The sequence below is a fragment of the Brachyhypopomus gauderio genome, chromosome 6, assembly GCF_052324685.1.
Source record: "Brachyhypopomus gauderio isolate BG-103 chromosome 6, BGAUD_0.2, whole genome shotgun sequence".
Lineage (NCBI taxonomy): Eukaryota > Metazoa > Chordata > Actinopteri > Gymnotiformes > Hypopomidae > Brachyhypopomus > Brachyhypopomus gauderio.
In genome coordinates, this window is record NC_135216.1 from 31235545 (window position 1) to 31256667 (window position 21123).

General features: G+C 43.5%; 1 protein-coding gene across 1 annotated transcript in view; it reads left to right on the forward strand.

Annotated features, from left to right (window-relative positions):
- Positions 1-21123, forward strand: part of LOC143516401 (IgGFc-binding protein-like) — a 54734-nt gene that overhangs the window by 18278 nt on the left and 15333 nt on the right. Inside the window, exons 15-59 of the mRNA XM_077007950.1 lie at positions 1-197; positions 324-533; positions 786-974; positions 1065-1354; positions 1619-1887; positions 2228-2337; positions 2482-2757; positions 2935-3027; positions 3135-3288; positions 3393-3646; positions 3763-3909; positions 3986-4565; positions 4671-5254; positions 5391-5946; positions 6049-6647; positions 6813-7305; positions 8536-8619; positions 8770-8966; positions 9093-9302; positions 9555-9743; positions 9834-10123; positions 10388-10656; positions 11003-11112; positions 11252-11527; positions 11711-11803; positions 11911-12064; positions 12169-12422; positions 12539-12685; positions 12762-13341; positions 13447-13682; positions 13811-14366; positions 14469-15067; positions 15233-15725; positions 16956-17039; positions 17190-17386; positions 17513-17722; positions 17975-18163; positions 18254-18543; positions 18808-19076; positions 19423-19532; positions 19672-19947; positions 20131-20223; positions 20331-20484; positions 20589-20842; positions 20959-21105. Coding sequence (XP_076864065.1) covers positions 1-197; positions 324-533; positions 786-974; positions 1065-1354; positions 1619-1887; positions 2228-2337; positions 2482-2757; positions 2935-3027; positions 3135-3288; positions 3393-3646; positions 3763-3909; positions 3986-4565; positions 4671-5254; positions 5391-5946; positions 6049-6647; positions 6813-7305; positions 8536-8619; positions 8770-8966; positions 9093-9302; positions 9555-9743; positions 9834-10123; positions 10388-10656; positions 11003-11112; positions 11252-11527; positions 11711-11803; positions 11911-12064; positions 12169-12422; positions 12539-12685; positions 12762-13341; positions 13447-13682; positions 13811-14366; positions 14469-15067; positions 15233-15725; positions 16956-17039; positions 17190-17386; positions 17513-17722; positions 17975-18163; positions 18254-18543; positions 18808-19076; positions 19423-19532; positions 19672-19947; positions 20131-20223; positions 20331-20484; positions 20589-20842; positions 20959-21105 — 12011 coding nt within the window. The remainder of the gene's footprint in view (positions 198-323; positions 534-785; positions 975-1064; positions 1355-1618; positions 1888-2227; positions 2338-2481; positions 2758-2934; positions 3028-3134; positions 3289-3392; positions 3647-3762; positions 3910-3985; positions 4566-4670; positions 5255-5390; positions 5947-6048; positions 6648-6812; positions 7306-8535; positions 8620-8769; positions 8967-9092; positions 9303-9554; positions 9744-9833; positions 10124-10387; positions 10657-11002; positions 11113-11251; positions 11528-11710; positions 11804-11910; positions 12065-12168; positions 12423-12538; positions 12686-12761; positions 13342-13446; positions 13683-13810; positions 14367-14468; positions 15068-15232; positions 15726-16955; positions 17040-17189; positions 17387-17512; positions 17723-17974; positions 18164-18253; positions 18544-18807; positions 19077-19422; positions 19533-19671; positions 19948-20130; positions 20224-20330; positions 20485-20588; positions 20843-20958; positions 21106-21123) is intronic.

Consider the following 21123-nt stretch of genomic DNA (forward strand, 5'->3'; position numbering starts at 1 on the left):
GCATGGATTGTCCTGTGAACAGTCACTATGAGCTGTGTGGCACAGACTGTGGGCACACCTGTGCAAGCAGCACTGACGCTGTATGTGAGAGCACGTGTTCAGAGGGCTGTTTCTGTGATGAAGGCTTCATGAGGAGTGGAGGTCTCTGTGTACCAGTGGACCAGTGTGGCTGCCTCTATGATGGACTCTACTTTCATGTATGTTCTTATATTTTGCAAAGAATGTTGTGCAGTTGAGGTACAATCATAGATTTATACTAAAAATTCATTTGTGTGCTTTGATGGAACTTTCATGGAACTAATTGCAGTGTCTTTTTCTTGCAGCTAGGTGAGCAGTTCTGGACTCCAGGATGTTCCCAGCACTGTGAGTGTTCTGCTCCCAATGAGCTGAGCTGCGTCTCCACCTCCTGCTCTCCCTCTGAGGAGTGTGCAGTCAGGAATGGGCAGCGTGGTTGCTACAGCCAAATGTCCTCCTGCATGGTGTGGGGAGACTCCCATTACCTCACCTTTGATGGAGCTCTCACCACCTTTCAGGCAAGAATGGGTCATTTCATTGCTCAGAGTTTACTTTGGAGAAACTGCTAATATTACAATATGGCATATTTACAAACAGGTGCATTAAATGCTGAAAAAAACAATGAAAAATACACATAAATGGATGACAAAAATAAAGTCCTGTGCCTTGAAGTAATATGATCTCAATGCGCCTTCTTCTTTGGATATCACGTGATAACTTTTGAATAGAAAGCTGTTCACCTCTAAAACATCCTGAAATTATTCTTCCAGGGCACTTGTTCATATGAGATTTCCCACACCTGTGGGTTTGTGGGTAACAGTGACCTGGGATTTCGTGTGGTGGCCACTAACATAAACCATGTGGACATGGACATGTCCTCTGTGTCTGTAGTGGATGTGTGGCTACATCAAGGAGCTCAGCACACACAGATCTCCATTGGACAAAATGGGAGAGTGAAGGTATTCATTAATATTATGCATTGTATTCCCCTGCTTAAAAAATGACATTTTTCCATCTTTCTATTCTTACTGACTTTTTCAATTTTGCAGGTTGACGGCAATATTGTCAATTCATCTGCTATTCAAATAGGCCGTCTTGCTGATGTTCACCAGGAGCTAAATTTTGTGCTTGTGAATGCATCAAGTGAGCTCCTGGTCCACTTTGTTGGTAGTTCTACACTTTCAGTGAGACTGGGTCCAAGTTTCCATGGATCTGTGTGTGGAATGTGTGGAAACAATAATGGAGACCAATCAGATGACAAGGCTTTGCCCAGCGGAGCTCTGGCCTCCAACGACACTGTTTTTGGAAACAGCTGGAAATCAAACTCCAGCAGCCCAGGGTAGACACATTTGAACTGTATCTGGAAATCATGTAACAATAAATGCGTTTTGTGAAATTGCAATAGACAGAAACAGGTGTAGAGACAGTTTTCTCTTCTTTCGTGTGCAGGAACCTAAAATTGTTGTTCATAATTCACCAACTTTATGCAATAAACATGAAATGTAGAGCAAATACTGGAGACCATTTTGATGTTATCCAGCTAAAATTCAGCTCACGTTCATTGACCCATATAATGTCTCTGACCATTCTGTCTCTTTTCTAGATGTGGTGTTAATGACCCCCCAGATCCTCCTCCATGTCTTCTCAGAGTGAGGTACTCTGACCGCTGCAGAATCATCACTAACACCACTGGACCCTTCCACCTCTGCCATGGCCATGTCAACCCTGCCCCTTACTTCACTTCCTGTGTGTATGACCTGTGTGCCTACCCATCAACCAATCACATGCTGTGTTCAGCTGTGGGGGCCTATGAGGCTGCTTGTACCTTGGTGCAGGTCCAGCTCTCAGACTGGCGCTCTGACCTTTCTTGCTGTAAGTTTTCCATACTACTACACCTGTCAGAAACATCAATGCAAAATAAATACTACAAGGACTTTGAGGGTTTTATTGTAAATACATATTGAACAAATGTGCCTTTTCCATTCAGAAATGTAAAGTTGTACTTATCCACACATTGCTGGTACTGGTTTTGGTAGGATTACACAAAGCAACTCTCCAGGAAAAACAAGCAAATCTCAGAAAAACTGCAACTTTCATTCTGAATACTCTCTCCTACTCAAAACACACCAACAACCACTCCAAGCACTTAATATTGGATAATTCAGTTTTATGCGGTCATACATTAAATCTTCCATTATCTTTGGTGTTTCAGGGCCTCTCTATCCATTTGGAGCAGGAGACATTGTGAGCGATGGAAGCTCACGGGCTATCTCTTTTGTTAGTCCGTTTGTATTCTTTGGAAAAACATACAGCCAAACATACGTGAGTAAATTTAAATAATTTTTTTATTTTACTTTTTAAAGCCTATGCTCTCTCAAGCAGTATTTCATGTCCATCTGCATTTTAAAGAATGTTACTGATGAAGCAAAGGGTGTCTTGAAATATAATGTAAACTTTTTTCTGCAGGTAAATGACAACGGATACTTAACCTTTGGTAACGCGTGGGACAGCTGTGTTTTATTTCCGTTCCCTCGTCGTGGGGTGCCAGACATCATTGCTCCGTTCTGGACATGCCTTTTTCCAGGAAGAGGAGTCATCTTATATCGTCACTATACTTCTGGGAGTGTTCTTAATCAAGCTACTCAAGATGTCATCCAATACTTCCCTCAAATGAGATTCAGAGCAACGTGGGTTTTTGTTGCAACGTGGGACAGAGTGGCTTACTATCCAAACTCCACAACAGTAAGAAATGAATGTCCAAATTTTGGATGCCATCTGCTTAAGTAGACGGGGAAATGAATAGCTAAATTGCAATATCGAGATAATTTTGTAAGACAGAAAGATATCCATTATACTGCAGATATTATATGACATAAGTATTGTGGTATTTTAAAATGTGTCACATCGTTTTTTTTCAAGGAAACATCTTTCCAAGTAGTTTTGATTTCAGATGGCCATTTCTCTTTTATTTTGATGAACTACGGTCAGATCGCTCCAAGTATTATGGTACAGGTGAGCACAATATGGGCATGAAAGGATTAGAATGCCCTCACGTTTAAAGGTGACAAAACATACAGCATATTTAAATGCATTATTATTTACTGTGTGGCATCTGCTAGGCTGGTTATGGTACCGACGACGGGAGCTTCAATTTCTCCATTCCTGGGTCCTTTCAATACAACTACACAAGCTTCACATACAGCACCAATGTTAATGTTAGAGGCAGATGGGCCTTCAGAGTAGATCAAGGATCACAAACATGTCTGTTTAACGGTAATGTCACTTCAAGTTGAAAACAGCACATACTACTAAAACCAATTTGGGTTTCATAGAAAGTCTGTCTAACTTGGCTTCATTCCTTCCTTCATTTTCCCCAGGTCGTACTGTGCTGCTAGACGCTGTCTTCTGGACAGATGCCTCTTGCCAGCAGAGGTGTACCTGCAGCAGCAGGGGTCTCCAGTGCAGTTCACAGCCCTGCACCTTCTCTCAAGTGTGCCGTCAGGCGGCTTTCCAGTACAGCTGCCAAAACATTCAGCGCCAAACCTGCACCATTTCTGGAGACCCCCACTTCTACACCTTTGACAATCAGATCTTTCACTTTCAAGGGACCTGCACCTACGTCCTGTCTGAGGTTCAATTTTTCAAATTCCTTTCTTTAATGACTGGATGAGACAAAACATATTTAAGAAAATGGATTATGAAGGAGTCTTTCAAATTTTCACAATTTAACAACAATGTTCTGTACAGGTTTGTGGTAGGGAATTACCATATTATCGCATCGAAGGAAAGAATGACAATCGTGGTTCTACCCGTGTGTCATGGACACGCCTGGTCAGGGTATTTGTCTATAATGAACAGCTGGAACTGGAGAAAGGCCACCAATATCAGGCTAAGGTCAGCGGTGTGACATCACCCCAATGTACACTTTTGATTTTGGATATTTGTCTGATTTTTGCTGTTGTCTCTGAAGGTGAATGGGAGCTTTGCAGCAACACCTTTCAGCCTCCACAAGGGCTCCATTCAAGTCTATCAGTCTGGTTTCTCTGTAGCCATCAGTACTGATTTTGGATTGGTTGTTACATATGATGCAAATCACTATGTGACCATCAGTGTACCTTACGAATACCAGAATGCCACTTGTGGCCTGTGTGGTAACTTCAATCACCGTCCAGAAGATGACTTCCGCACACCTTCAGGACAGATCTTGAGTTCAGATCAGGACTTTGCAAACTCCTGGAAAGTTCCAGAAGACACAGATCCTGCCTGCCTGAACACCCCGTGTTCAGGTTTGACCTGTGCAGACTGTACCTCAGCTCAGAACAGTCTTTACAGGAGCGCCACCTACTGTGGAATCCTGGCAAATACCAGTGGCCCTTTTGCTACTTGCCATTCAATGCTGGCACCTCAGACCTTCATAGAGAACTGTGTGTATGATCTTTGTGTGGGAGGAGGATACCAGCCAATCCTGTGCCAGGCGCTCAACGTGTATGCTTCTCAGTGCCAACGGCAGGGCATTCAACTGGGTCAGTGGAGGAGACCAGGATTATGTGGTAGGGATCTTACCTCATTTCCCATAGATAATGAACAAGAGTACAAGATTGATTATTGTCCAGCTGATGATAATCCATAACCAATATTTTTCCCTTTACTGGCAGAAATCCCATGTCCAGTTCACAGCCACTTGGAGATCCAGGGAACAAGTTGTCCCGCAACCTGCAGTAACCCTTCTGCACCTGTAAACTGCCCTTTACCAAACCAGGAGAGCTGCATCTGTGATGCAGGTTATGTCCTGAGTGCTGGAGAATGTGTTCCTCAAGCTAACTGTGGCTGCACGTTTGAAGGACTCTACTATGCTGAAGGCCAGTCTGTGGTACTGGGTGCAGATTGTGGAAGGCAGTGTGTTTGCAGCAGTAGAGTAATGAGCTGCCAGAATCACCAGTGTGGTCGACAGGAGACATGTGGAATCTATGATGGAGTAAGGGGCTGCAGGCCCACCAGTTACTCCACATGTATGGTGGAAGGACTGGGCACATATCGCACCTTTGATGGAGTGACTTTCAGCTATGCAGGAGCTTGTGGACTCACACTCACTAGGATAATGCGGCCATCTCAGCTCCCGAACTTTGCAGTGACCATGCAGAAATTGCCCAGAGGGCTGCAGGACTTTACCAGGGTGCTGACGTTTGAGGCAGAGGGAACTCAGGTCTCTATTGAGATGGCAGAGGGAGGGACAGCACAGGTAACATCACCTTTCATAGTGGTTGCCACAATTATTTCAATGTTTTCTTATAACTTCTGTAGACCAATGCTAACCATAGAATAATCACTGAAAAAGTACGTAGTGAACTGGTTTGTGACAACATTGTTTCCCCTAGGTGAATGGACAAATGGTTGCTCTTCCTTTCATTGTTGCCAGTGGTCGAATCCTTATCTACCACAGCAGCGTGAAAAGTATCGTTATGGAAACACCTTTTGGTGTAACTGTGCGAGCAGACTGGCCAGACCTAATCAGAATCACTGCACCCAGCACCTACAATGGCACACTTGGTGGCCTGTGTGGGAATCTGAACGGCAACCGTGCAGACGAGTTTTACAGCCCAGTCGGAATCTTGCTTAATAACTCACGAGAGTTTGGGGACAGCTGGAGAAATGGGCCCCTCTCGGGTTACTGTGTGGATTCAGCATACATCCAGTATTATCAGAATCACAGTCAGTTCACACAGAACTGCAGCATCATGGCGTCAGCACGTGGACCATTTGCTCAGTGTCACAGTAGTCTGGACCCTAGGCAATGGGTAGCAGATTGCACCTATTCATTGGAGCAGACAGGAGGAGCCAGAGAGGCCTTGTGCAAGGCCCTGAGAGGCTACTCATTGCTCTGTCAGCAAAACAACATTGTTGTGGGAGAATGGAGAAATATCACAAACTGTGGTGAGTACTGTGACAATGCATTTTTAATTAAAGTGTAGCTGTACCCACTTAATGAAGCACTTCTAACAGCTGAAAGCTAACCAGATCTTTTTGTTCTTACAGAGTTCCTCTGCCCTGCCAACAGCCACTATGAGCTGTGTGGTACCTCCTGCCCTGCTACCTGCCCTAGTCTATCTTTCCCTTTCCTGTGTAGCCAGCACTGCCAGGAAGGATGCCAGTGTAATAACGGGCTCGTGCTAAGTGGAGACCGCTGTGTGCCCCCCACGGGCTGTGGCTGTCTCCACGAAGGGCGTTACAGGCAGTGGGGAGAGCGTTTCTGGTATGGCGAACAGTGCCAATCTCAGTGTGTTTGTGATGGGACCACAAGTTTAGTTCGCTGTGTCTCATCATCTTGCAGTGAAGAGGAATCCTGCAGCGTTGTAGGAGGAGAACTCGGCTGCCATCCTCAGCCCCGTGCCACATGCTCTGCTTCAGGGGACCCCCACTACACCTCTTTTGATGGGCGCAAATTTGACTTCCAGGGCACCTGTCAATACATTCTGGCAACTGTATGCAATAATACTCAAGGACTACCATATTTCCAGGTCTCAGCAAGAAATGAACCATGGAATAGACTCCCAGTTTCCATCACTGTTGACGTTTACGTCATTGTCTCAGGATACATGGTACACATCTCACGTAACATGCATAGCGCTGTCAAGGTAAGGAGGAATTATAGGTAGTACCTTGAACTAGTGTACCTTAAACATGAAATAAGAAATTGCCACAGGGAGACATTTACAAAAAAAAATGTTTTTTATAGAATGGAAGCCCTGTTATACGTGGGGGACTGTTTTAAATACAAGATTGACTTTTGTCTTCATCAGGTTGATAATGAGACCAGGAACCTTCCTGTCCTTCTCGACTCTGGCCGAGTGTCCATTTACTCCAGTGGACTGACCACTTTCATTACAACTGACTTTGGCCTTAGTGTAAGTTACGATGGCTCTTGGGTGGCGCGGATCACTGTCCCAGGAAATTACAGTGGAACCACGTGTGGTCTGTGTGGTAACTTCAACGGTCAGATGAGTGACGACTTCCTCACACGCTCAGGTGCACTGGAGACTTCAGCTTCCCAGTTTGGAGCCAGCTGGAGAGTCGAGAATGACACAGTGTGCAGTGATGGGTGTGGAGACTCCTGTTCATCATGCCCAGACCAAACTAGGGCACAAACTCAGTGTAAGATCATCAGGGACAGACAGGGTCCCTTCAGCTTCTGCCAAGCCTACGTGGACCCTCAAGCCTACTTCAATGACTGCGTATTTGATGTTTGCCTGTCTGGGTACAGTAACGATGTACTGTGCCTAGGGTTGCAGCGGTAACCGGTTTCACGGTATACCACGGTATTAAAATGCACGGTTATCATACCGTGTGCGTTTGCTTATTACCGGTAAAAAGCAAGCCAGCGGAGAAACTGACCCGCGCATGCGCAACTCCGCTCCGGTTCAGCTACTCAGCACAGCGGTGAGAATGGCAGAACGTGTATCAGACTTAACAAATTTTTTAACAAAAAAAAAGCTAAACTAATGTCAGCGGCAAAAATAACGTAATCGCGGTGGCTCCGCCCGTGCGCGAGGGTCTCACGCGCTGTCGATTAGCGAGGTCGTGCACCTCTCGAATTTTGTAACTTTGCGTGCGCCGCGCCTCAGCGCAATGAACAAAGTCATATTTGCAGGGTTCATACACCTTTATAAGGTGGAATTAAAGCACCTGTACGTCATTTTAAAGGTCCGTTTCAATATTTCCCAGCACCTTAAACTTAATAAAGTTACATATTTATACATATACTCGAAATAATTCGCTTTTTCATCACATTATTTAATGGTTGTTTATTTTCAAAACGCCCAATCTTAACGTCTTCACGTTCTCTCCACGTTTCTCTTCACGTTTAGTCCTGGAATTACAAGAGGCTCGTATTTGTTAACGTAATACAAAAGAACTGTGCGGAGTCGCGCGCTACGGTCACTAGTGAAAGTATAATTCTAGCTTTTTAAGGTCCTTGCTTTCATTGGATGTGAAAGACGCCATTAATTGACATGCGTTCATTTTCAAATTCTAACGTGCCTGTTTTTCATATGTTAAAACCAGACTCGGTGTGAAAGCCTTAAAATAGAAATCTCTATTGTGATGATGTCAGAAATAAATCCTCTCTTTCTGCAGTATCTGGTTATATTCCAACTTGGCAGTAAAACGGACGTTTACAACAGTTGTTGATCAGACACTGACCCAGGCTGAGTTTGTCAGATATTAAATAATTTAAACTTAAATAATTGTAATGAAATCCATGATTTAGGTTTCTCTAATTTTGCAGTATTTATATAAACATGTTTACAGCTTATTTTTTTAAAGGAGACATTTTGTATACAATAGTTGCAGGTTTCTACAATAAATAGTTAATTGAACAAAAAAAACTTGTTGTAATTTCTTTAAGGGTCAGTGTATCTTTTAATAATATACAAACTAACTGTGATACCGTGATAACCGTGATACCGCGGTATTTTCTGAGACGGTTATCATACCGTGAAAATCTCATACCGTTGCAACCCTAACTGTGCCGTTCCATCCAGACCTATGTCAGTGCCTGCCACTCTGCCAATGCAACGGTCTATCCCTGGAGACAGAACTCCACCTGCCGTAAGTCACTTGAAACAAACCCATTTCAAATGGTTAGTTGTCCTCACAGTATGGGAGAGATTATACTCATGTAATTGAAGTATATCTACTATTGCTCAGTAGAGAGATATAGTACACTGCACATCCTAATTATTTGTCTTACATTGTCAGGCATGGATTGTCCTGTGAACAGTCACTATGAGCTGTGTGGCAAAGACTGTGGGCACACCTGTGCAAGCAGCACTGACGCTGTATGTGAGAGCACGTGTTCAGAGGGCTGTTTCTGTGATGAAGGCTTCATGAGGAGTGGAGGTCTCTGTGTACCAGTGGACCAGTGTGGCTGTCTCTATGATGGACTCTATTTTCATGTACGTTCTTATATTTTGCAAAGAATGTTGTGCAGTTGAGGTACAATCATAGATTTATACTAAAAATTCATTTGTGTGCTTTGATAGATCTTTGATGGAACTAATTGCAGTGTCTTTTTCTTGCAGCTAGGTGAGCAGTTCTGGACTCCAGGATGTTCCCAGCACTGTGAGTGTTCTGCTCCCAATGAGCTGAGCTGCGTCTCCACCTCCTGCTCTCCCTCTGAGGAGTGTGCAGTCAGGAATGGGCAGCGTGGTTGCTACAGCCAAATGTCCTCCTGCATGGTGTGGGAAGACTCCCATTACCTCACCTTTGATGGAGCTCTCACCACCTTTCAGGCAAGAACGGGCCATTTCATTGCTCAGAGTTTACTTTGGAGAAACTGCTAATATTACAATATGGCATATTTACAAACAGGTGCATTAAATGCTGAAAAAAACAATGAAAAATACACATAAATGGATGACAAAAATAAAGTCCTGTGCCTTGAAGTAATATGATCTCAATGCGCCTTCTTCTTTGGATATCACGTGATAACTTTTTAATAGAAAGCTGTTCACCTCTAAAACATCCTGAAATTATTCTTCCAGGGCACTTGTTCATATGAGATTTCCCACACCTGTGGGTTTGTGGGTAACAGTGACCTGGGATTTCGTGTGGTGGCCACTAACATAAACCATGTGGACATGGACATGTCCTCTGTGTCTGTAGTGGATGTGTGGCTACATCAAGGAGCTCAGCACACACAGATCTCCATTGGACAAAATGGGAGAGTGAAGGTATTCATTAATATTATGCATTGTATTCCCCTGCTTATAAAATGAAATTTTTCCATCTTTCTATTCTTACTGACTTTTTCAATTTTGCAGGTTGACGGCAATGTTGTCAATTCATCTGCTTTTCAAATAGGCCGTCTTGCTGATGTTCACCAGGAGCTAAATTTTGTGCTTGTGAATGCATCAAATGAGCTCCTGGTCCACTTTGTTGGTAGTTCTACACTTTCAGTGAGACTGGGCCCAAGTTTCCATGGATCTGTGTGTGGAATGTGTGGGAACAATAATGGAGACCCATCAGATGACAAGACTTTGCCCAGCGGAGCTCTGGCCTCCAACGACACTGTTTTTGGAAACAGTTGGAAATCAAACTCCAGCAGCCCAGGGTAGACACATTTAAACTGTATCTGGAAATCATGTAACAATAAATGCGTTTTGTGAAATTGCAATAGACAGAAACAGGTGTAGAGACAGTTTTCTCATCTTTCGTGTGCAGGAACCTAAAATTGTTGTTCATAATTCACCAACTTTATGCAATAAACATGAAATGTAGAGCAAATACTGGAGACCATTTTGATGTTATCCAGCTAAAATTCAGCTCACGTTCATTGACCCATATAATGTCTCTGACCATTCTGTCTCTTTTCTAGATGTGGTGTTAATGACCCCCCAGATCCTCCTCCATGTCCTCTTAGAGTGAGGTACTCTGACCGCTGCAGCATCATCACTAACACCACTGGACCCTTCCACCTCTGCCATGGCCATGTCAACCCTGCCCCTTACTTCACTTCCTGTGTGTATGACCTGTGTGCCTACCCATCAATCAATCACATGCTGTGTTCAGCTGTGGGGGCCTATGAGGCTGCTTGTACCATGGTGCAGGTCCAGATCTCAGACTGGCGCTCTGACCTGTCTTGCTGTAAGTTTTCCATACTACTACTCCTGTCAGAAACGTCAATGCAAAACAAATACTACAAGGACTTTGAGGGTTTTATTGTAAATACATATTGAACAAATGTGCCTTTTCCATTCAGAAATGTAAAGTTGTACATATCCACACATTGCTGGTACTGGTTTTGGTAGGATTACACAAAGCAACTCTCCAGGAAAACAACAAACAAGCAAATCTCAGAAAAACTGCAACTTTCATTCTCAATACTCTCTCCTACTCAAAACACACCAACAACCACTCCAAGCACTTAATATTGGATAATTCAGTTTTATGCAGTCATACATTAAATCTTCCATTTTCTTTGGTGTTTCAGGGCCTCTCTATCCATTTGGAGCAGGAGACATTGTGAGCGATGGAAGCTCACGGGCTATCTCTTTTGTTAGTCCGTTTGTATTCTTTGGAAAAACATACAGCCAAACATACGTGAGTAAATTTAAATAATTTTTTTACTTTTTAAAGCTTATGCTCTCTCAAGCAGTATTCCATGTCCATCTGCATTTTAAAGAATGTTACTGATGAAGCAAAGGGTGTCTTGAAATATAATGTAAACTTTTTTCTGCAGGTAAATGATAACGGATACTTAACTTTTGGTAACGCGTGGGACAGCTGTGTTTTATTTCCGTTCCCTCGTCGTGGGGTGCCAGACATCATTGCTCCGTTCTGGACATGCCTTTTTCCAGGAAGAGGAGTCATCTTATATCGTCACTATACTTCTGGGAGTGTTCTTAATCAAGCTACTAAAGATGTCATCCAATATTTCCCTCAGATGAGATTCAGAGCAACGTGGGTTTTTGTTGCAACGTGGGACAGAGTGGCTTACTATCCAAACTCCACAACAGTAAGAAATGAATGTCCAAATTTTGGATGCCATCTGTTTAAGTAGACTGGGAAATGAATAGCTAAATTGCAATATCGAGATAATTTTGTAAGACAGAAAGATATCCATTATACTGCAGATATTATATGACATAAGTATTGTGGTATTTTAAAATGTGTCACATCGTTGTTGTTTTTTTTCAAGGAAACATCTTTCCAAGTAGTTTTGATTTCAGATGGCCATTTCTCTTTTATTTTGATGAACTACGGTCAGATCGCTCCAAGTATTATGGTACAGGTGAGCACAATATGGGCATGAAAGGATTAGAATGCCCTCACGTTTAAAGGTGACAAAACATACAGCATATTTAAATGCATTATTATTTACTGTGTGGCATCTGCTAGGCTGGTTATGGTACCGACGATGGGAGCTTCAATTTCTCCATTCCTGGGTCCTTTCAATACAACTACACAAGCTTCACATACAGCACCAATGTTAATGTTAGAGGCAGATGGGCCTTCCGAGTAGATCAAGGATCACAAACATGTCTGTTTAACGGTAATGTCACTTCAGGTTGAAAACAGCACATACTACTAAAACCAATTTGGGTTTCATAGAAAGTCTGTCTAACTTGGCTTCATTTCTTCCTTCATTTTCCCCAGGTCGTACAGTGCTGCTAGACGCTGTCTTCTGGACAGATGCCTCTTGCCAGCAGAGGTGTACCTGCAGCAGCAGGGGTCTCCAGTGCAGTTCACAGCCCTGCACCTTCTCTCAAGTGTGCCGTCAGGCGGCTTTCCAGTACAGCTGCCAAAACGTTCAGCGCCAAACCTGCACCATTTCTGGAGACCCCCACTACTACACCTTTGACAATCAGATCTTTCACTTTCAAGGGACCTGCACCTACATCCTGTCTGAGGTTCAATTTTCCAAATTCCTTTCTTTGATGACTGGATGAGACAAAACATATTTAAGAAAATGGATTATGAAGGAGTCTGTCAAATTTTCACAATTTAACAACAATGATCTGTACAGGTTTGTGGCAGGGGATTACCATATTATCGTATTGAAGGAAAGAATGACAATCGTGGTTCTACCCTTGTGTCATGGACACGCCTGGTCAGGGTATTTGTCTATAATGAACAGCTGGAACTGGAGAAAGGCCACCAATATCAGGCTAAGGTCAGCGGCATGACATCACCCCAATGTACACTTTTGCTTTTGGATATTTGTCTGATTTTTGCTGTTGTCTCTGAAGGTGAATGGGAGCTTTGCAGCAACACCTTTCAGCCTCCACAATGGCTCCATTCAAGTCTATCAGTCTGGTTTCTCTGTAGCCATCAGTACTGATTTTGGATTGGTTGTTACATATGATGCAAATCACTATGTGACCATCAGTGTACCTTACGAATACCAGAATGCCACTTGTGGCCTGTGTGGTAACTTCAATCACCGTCCAGAAGATGACTTCCGCACACCTTCAGGACAGATCTTGAGTTCAGATCAGGACTTTGCAAACTCCTGGAAAGTTCCAGAAGACACAGATCCTGCCTGCCTGAACACCCCGTGTTCAGGTTTGGCCTGTGCAGCTTGTACCCCAGCTCAGAGCAATCTCTACAGGAGCGCCACCTACTGTGGACTCCTGGCAAATACCAGTGGCCCTTTTGCTACTTGCCATTCAAGGCTGGCACCACAGACCTTCATAGAGAACTGCGTGTATGATCTTTGTGTGGGAGGAGGATACCAGCCAATCCTGTGCCAGGCGCTCAATGTGTATGCTTCTCAGTGCCAACAGCAGGGCATTCAACTTGGTCAGTGGAGGAGACCAGGATTATGTGGTAGGGATCTTACCTCATTTCCCATAGATAATGAACAAGAGTACAAGATTGATTATTGTCCAGCTGATGATAATCCATAAACAATGTTTTTCCCTTTACTTGCAGAAATCCCATGTCCAGTTCACAGCCACTTGGAGATCCAGGGAACAAGTTGTCCTGCAACCTGCAGTAACCCTTCTGCACTCACACTCACTAGGATAATGCGGCCATCTCAGCTCCCGAACTTTGCAGTGACCGTGCAGAAATTGCCCAGAGGGCTGCAGGACTTTACCAGGGTGCTGAGGTTTGAGGCAGAGGGAACTCAGGTCTCTATTGAGATGGCAGAGGGAGGGAAAGCACAGGTAACATCATCTTTCATAGTGGTTGCCACAATTATTTCAATGTTTTCTTGTAGACCAATGCTAACCATAGAATAATCACTGGAAAAAGTACGTAGTGAACCGGTTTGTGACAACATTGTTTCCCCTAGGTGAATGGACAAGTGGTTGCTTTTCCTTTCATTGTTGCCAGTGGTCGAATCCTTATCTACCACAGCAGCGTGAAAAGTATCATTATGGAAACACCTTTTGGTGTAACTGTGCGAGCAGACTGGCCAGACCTAATCAGAATCACTGCACCCAGCACCTACAATGGCACACTTGGTGGCCTGTGTGGGAATCTGAACGGCAACCGTGCAGACGAGTTTTACAGCCCAGTCGGAATCTTGCTTAATAACTCACGGGAGTTTGGGGACAGCTGGAGAAATGGGCCCCCCTCGGGTTACTGTGTGGATTCAGCATACATCCAGTATTATCAGAATCACAGTCAGTTCACACAGAACTGCAGCATCATGGCGTCAGCGCATGGACCATTTGCTCAGTGTCACAGTAGTCTGGACCCTAGGCAATGGGTAGCAGATTGCACCTATTCACTGCAGCAGACAGGGGGAGCCAGAGAGGCCTTGTGCGAGGCCCTGAGAGGCTACTCTTTGCTCTGCCAGCAAAACAACATTGCTGTGGGAGAATGGAGAAATATCACAAACTGTGGTGGGTACTGTGACAATGCATAGTTAATTAAATTGTAGCTGTACCCACTTAATGAAGCACTTCTAACAGCTGAAAGCTAACCAGATATTTTTGTTCTTACAGAGTTCCTCTGCCCTGCCAACAGCCACTATGAGCTGTGTGGTACCTCCTGCCCTGCTACCTGCCCTAGTCTATCTTTCCCTTTCCTGTGTACCCAGCACTGCCAGGAAGGATGCCAGTGTAATAACGGGCTCGTGCTAAGTGGAGACCGCTGTGTGCCCCCCACGGGCTGTGGCTGTCTCCACGAAGGGCGTTACAGGCAGTGGGGAGAGCGTTTCTGGTATGGCGAACAGTGCCAATCTCAGTGTGTTTGTGATGGGACCACAAGTTTAGTTCGCTGTGTCTCATCATCTTGCAGTGAAGAGGAATCCTGCAGCGTTGTAGGAGGAGAACTCGGCTGCCATCCTCAGCCCCGTGCCACATGCTCTGCTTCAGGGGACCCCCACTACACCTCTTTTGATGGGCGCAAATTTGACTTCCAGGGCACCTGTCAATACATTCTGGCAACTGTATGCAATAATACTCAAGGACTACCATATTTCCAGGTCTCAGCAAGAAATGAACCATGGAATAGACTCCCAGTTTCCATCACTGTTGACGTTTACGTCATTGTCTCAGGATACATGGTACACATCTCACGTAACATGCATAGCGCTGTCAAGGTAAGGAGGAATTATAGGTAGTACCTTGAACTAGTGTACCTTAAACATGAAATAAGAAATTGCCACAGGGAGACATTTACAAAAAAAAATGTTTTTTATAGAATGGAAGCCCTGTTATACGTGGGGGACTGTTTTAAATACAAGATTGACTTTTGTCTTCATCAGGTTGATAATGAGACCAGGAACCTTCCTGTCCTTCTCGACTCTGGCCGAGTGTCCATTTACTCCAGTGGACTGACCACTTTCATTACAACTGACTTTGGCCTTAGTGTAAGTTACGATGGCTCTTGGGTGGCGCGGATCACTGTCCCAGGAAATTACAGTGGAACCACGTGTGGTCTGTGTGGTAACTTCAACGGTCAGATGAGTGACGACTTCCTCACACGCTCAGGTGCACTGGAGACTTCAGCTTCCCAGTTTGGAGCCAGCTGGAGAGTCGAGAATGACACAGTGTGCAGTGATGGGTGTGGAGACTCCTGTTCATCATGCCCAGACCAAACTAGGGCACAAACTCAGTGTAAGATCATCAGGGACAGACAGGGTCCCTTCAGCTTCTGCCAAGCCTACGTGGACCCTCAAGCCTACTTCAATGACTGCGTATTTGATGTTTGCCTGTCTGGGTACAGTAACGATGTACTGTGCCTAGGGTTGCAGCGGTAACCGGTTTCACGGTATACCACGGTATTAAAATGCACGGTTATCATACCGTGTGCGTTTGCTTATTACCGGTAAAAAGCAAGCCAGCGGAGAAACTGACCCGCGCATGCGCAACTCCGCTCCGGTTCAGCTACTCAGCACAGCGGTGAGAATGGCAGAACGTGTATCAGACTTAACAAATTTTTTAACAAAAAAAAAGCTAAACTAATGTCAGCGGCAAAAATAACGTAATCGCGGTGGCTCCGCCCGTGCGCGAGGGTCTCACGCGCTGTCGATTAGCGAGGTCGTGCACCTCTCGAATTTTGTAACTTTGCGTGCGCCGCGCCTCAGCGCAATGAACAAAGTCATATTTGCAGGGTTCATACACCTTTATAAGGTGGAATTAAAGCACCTGTACGTCATTTTAAAGGTCCGTTTCAATATTTCCCAGCACCTTAAACTTAATAAAGTTACATATTTATACATATACTCGAAATAATTCGCTTTTTCATCACATTATTTAATGGTTGTTTATTTTCAAAACGCCCAATCTTAACGTCTTCACGTTCTCTCCACGTTTCTCTTCACGTTTAGTCCTGGAATTACAAGAGGCTCGTATTTGTTAACGTAATACAAAAGAACTGTGCGGAGTCGCGCGCTACGGTCACTAGTGAAAGTATAATTCTAGCTTTTTAAGGTCCTTGCTTTCATTGGATGTGAAAGACGCCATTAATTGACATGCGTTCATTTTCAAATTCTAACGTGCCTGTTTTTCATATGTTAAAACCAGACTCGGTGTGAAAGCCTTAAAATAGAAATCTCTATTGTGATGATGTCAGAAATAAATCCTCTCTTTCTGCAGTATCTGGTTATATTCCAACTTGGCAGTAAAACGGACGTTTACAACAGTTGTTGATCAGACACTGACCCAGGCTGAGTTTGTCAGATATTAAATAATTTAAACTTAAATAATTGTAATGAAATCCATGATTTAGGTTTCTCTAATTTTGCAGTATTTATATAAACATGTTTACAGCTTATTTTTTTAAAGGAGACATTTTGTATACAATAGTTGCAGGTTTCTACAATAAATAGTTAATTGAACAAAAAAAACTTGTTGTAATTTCTTTAAGGGTCAGTGTATCTTTTAATAATATACAAACTAACTGTGATACCGTGATAACCGTGATACCGCGGTATTTTCTGAGACGGTTATCATACCGTGAAAATCTCATACCGTTGCAACCCTAACTGTGCCGTTCCATCCAGACCTATGTCAGTGCCTGCCACTCTGCCAATGCAACGGTCTATCCCTGGAGACAGAACTCCACCTGCCGTAAGTCACTTGAAACAAACCCATTTCAAATGGTTAGTTGTCCTCACAGTATGGGAGAGATTATACTCATGTAATTGAAGTATATCTACTATTGCTCAGTAGAGAGATATAGTACACTGCACATCCTAATTATTTGTCTTACATTGTCAGGCATGGATTGTCCTGTGAACAGTCACTATGAGCTGTGTGGCAAAGACTGTGGGCACACCTGTGCAAGCAGCACTGACGCTGTATGTGAGAGCACGTGTTCAGAGGGCTGTTTCTGTGATGAAGGCTTCATGAGGAGTGGAGGTCTCTGTGTACCAGTGGACCAGTGTGGCTGTCTCTATGATGGACTCTATTTTCATGTACGTTCTTATATTTTGCAAAGAATGTTGTGCAGTTGAGGTACAATCATAGATTTATACTAAAAATTCATTTGTGTGCTTTGATAGATCTTTGATGGAACTAATTGCAGTGTCTTTTTCTTGCAGCTAGGTGAGCAGTTCTGGACTCCAGGATGTTCCCAGCACTGTGAGTGTTCTGCTCCCAATGAGCTGAGCTGCGTCTCCACCTCCTGCTCTCCCTCTGAGGAGTGTGCAGTCAGGAATGGGCAGCGTGGTTGCTACAGCCAAATGTCCTCCTGCATGGTGTGGGAAGACTCCCATTACCTCACCTTTGATGGAGCTCTCACCACCTTTCAGGCAAGAACGGGCCATTTCATTGCTCAGAGTTTACTTTGGAGAAACTGCTAATATTACAATATGGCATATTTACAAACAGGTGCATTAAATGCTGAAAAAAACAATGAAAAATACACATAAATGGATGACAAAAATAAAGTCCTGTGCCTTGAAGTAATATGATCTCAATGCGCCTTCTTCTTTGGATATCACGTGATAACTTTTTAATAGAAAGCTGTTCACCTCTAAAACATCCTGAAATTATTCTTCCAGGGCACTTGTTCATATGAGATTTCCCACACCTGTGGGTTTGTGGGTAACAGTGACCTGGGATTTCGTGTGGTGGCCACTAACATAAACCATGTGGACATGGACATGTCCTCTGTGTCTGTAGTGGATGTGTGGCTACATCAAGGAGCTCAGCACACACAGATCTCCATTGGACAAAATGGGAGAGTGAAGGTATTCATTAATATTATGCATTGTATTCCCCTGCTTATAAAATGAAATTTTTCCATCTTTCTATTCTTACTGACTTTTTCAATTTTGCAGGTTGACGGCAATGTTGTCAATTCATCTGCTTTTCAAATAGGCCGTCTTGCTGATGTTCACCAGGAGCTAAATTTTGTGCTTGTGAATGCATCAAATGAGCTCCTGGTCCACTTTGTTGGTAGTTCTACACTTTCAGTGAGACTGGGCCCAAGTTTCCATGGATCTGTGTGTGGAATGTGTGGGAACAATAATGGAGACCCATCAGATGACAAGACTTTGCCCAGCGGAGCTCTGGCCTCCAACGACACTGTTTTTGGAAACAGTTGGAAATCAAACTCCAGCAGCCCAGGGTAGACACATTTAAACTGTATCTGGAAATCATGTAACAATAAATGCGTTTTGTGAAATTGCAATAGACAGAAACAGGTGTAGAGACAGTTTTCTCATCTTTCGTGTGCAGGAACCTAAAATTGTTGTTCATAATTCACCAACTTTATGCAATAAACATGAAATGTAGAGCAAATACTGGAGACCATTTTGATGTTATCCAGCTAAAATTCAGCTCACGTTCATTGACCCATATAATGTCTCTGACCATTCTGTCTCTTTTCTAGATGTGGTGTTAATGACCCCCCAGATCCTCCTCCATGTCCTCTTAGAGTGAGGTACTCTGACCGCTGCAGCATCATCACTAACACCACTGGACCCTTCCACCTCTGCCATGGCCATGTCAACCCTGCCCCTTACTTCACTTCCTGTGTGTATGACCTGTGTGCCTACCCATCAATCAATCACATGCTGTGTTCAGCTGTGGGGGCCTATGAGGCTGCTTGTACCATGGTGCAGGTCCAGATCTCAGACTGGCGCTCTGACCTGTCTTGCTGTAAGTTTTCCATACTACTACTCCTGTCAGAAACGTCAATGCAAAACAAATACTACAAGGACTTTGAGGGTTTTATTGTAAATACATATTGAACAAATGTGCCTTTTCCATTCAGAAATGTAAAGTTGTACATATCCACACATTGCTGGTACTGGTTTTGGTAGGATTACACAAAGCAACTCTCCAGGAAAACAACAAACAAGCAAATCTCAGAAAAACTGCAACTTTCATTCTCAATACTCTCTCCTACTCAAAACACACCAACAACCACTCCAAGCACTTAATATTGGATAATTCAGTTTTATGCAGTCATACATTAAATCTTCCATTTTCTTTGGTGTTTCAGGGCCTCTCTATCCATTTGGAGCAGGAGACATTGTGAGCGATGGAAGCTCACGGGCTATCTCTTTTGTTAGTCCGTTTGTATTCTTTGGAAAAACATACAGCCAAACATACGTGAGTAAATTTAAATAATTTTTTTACTTTTTAAAGCTTATGCTCTCTCAAGCAGTATTCCATGTCCATCTGCATTTTAAAGAATGTTACTGATGAAGCAAAGGGTGTCTTGAAATATAATGTAAACTTTTTTCTGCAGGTAAATGATAACGGATACTTAACTTTTGGTAACGCGTGGGACAGCTGTGTTTTATTTCCGTTCCCTCGTCGTGGGGTGCCAGACATCATTGCTCCGTTCTGGACATGCCTTTTTCCAGGAAGAGGAGTCATCTTATATCGTCACTATACTTCTGGGAGTGTTCTTAATCAAGCTACTAAAGATGTCATCCAATATTTCCCTCAGATGAGATTCAGAGCAACGTGGGTTTTTGTTGCAACGTGGGACAGAGTGGCTTACTATCCAAACTCCACAACAGTAAGAAATGAATGTCCAAATTTTGGATGCCATCTGTTTAAGTAGACTGGGAAATGAATAGCTAAATTGCAATATCGAGATAATTTTGTAAGACAGAAAGATATCCATTATACTGCAGATATTATATGACATAAGTATTGTGGTATTTTAAAATGTGTCACATCGTTGTTGTTTTTTTTCAAGGAAACATCTTTCCAAGTAGTTTTGATTTCAGATGGCCATTTCTCTTTTATTTTGATGAACTACGGTCAGATCGCTCCAAGTATTATGGTACAGGTGAGCACAATATGGGCATGAAAGGATTAGAATGCCCTCACGTTTAAAGGTGACAAAACATACAGCATATTTAAATGCATTATTATTTACTGTGTGGCATCTGCTAGGCTGGTTATGGTACCGACGATGGGAGCTTCAATTTCTCCATTCCTGGGTCCTTTCAATACAACTACACAAGCTTCACATACAGCACCAATGTTAATGTTAGAGGCAGATGGGCCTTCCGAGTAGATCAAGGATCACAAACATGTCTGTTTAACGGTAATGTCACTTCAGGTTGAAAACAGCACATACTACTAAAACCAATTTGGGTTTCATAGAAAGTCTGTCTAACTTGGCTTCATTTCTTCCTTCATTTTCCCCAGGTCGTACAGTGCTGCTAGACGCTGTCTTCTGGACAGATGCCTCTTGCCAGCAGAGGTGTACCTGCAGCAGCAGGGGTCTCCAGTGCAGTTCACAGCCCTGCACCTTCTCTCAAGTGTGCCGTCAGGCGGCTTTCCAGTACAGCTGCCAAAACGTTCAGCGCCAAACCTGCACCATTTCTGGAGACCCCCACTACTACACCTTTGACAATCAGATCTTTCACTTTCAAGGGACCTGCACCTACATCCTGTCTGAGGTTCAATTTTCCAAATTCCTTTCTTTGATGACTGGATGAGACAAAACATATTTAAGAAAATGGATTATGAAGGAGTCTGTCAAATTTTCACAATTTAACAACAATGATCTGTACAGGTTTGTGGCAGGGGATTACCATATTATCGTATTGAAGGAAAGAATGACAATCGTGGTTCTACCCTTGTGTCATGGACACGCCTGGTCAGGGTATTTGTCTATAATGAACAGCTGGAACTGGAGAAAGGCCACCAATATCAGGCTAAGGTCAGCGGCATGACATCA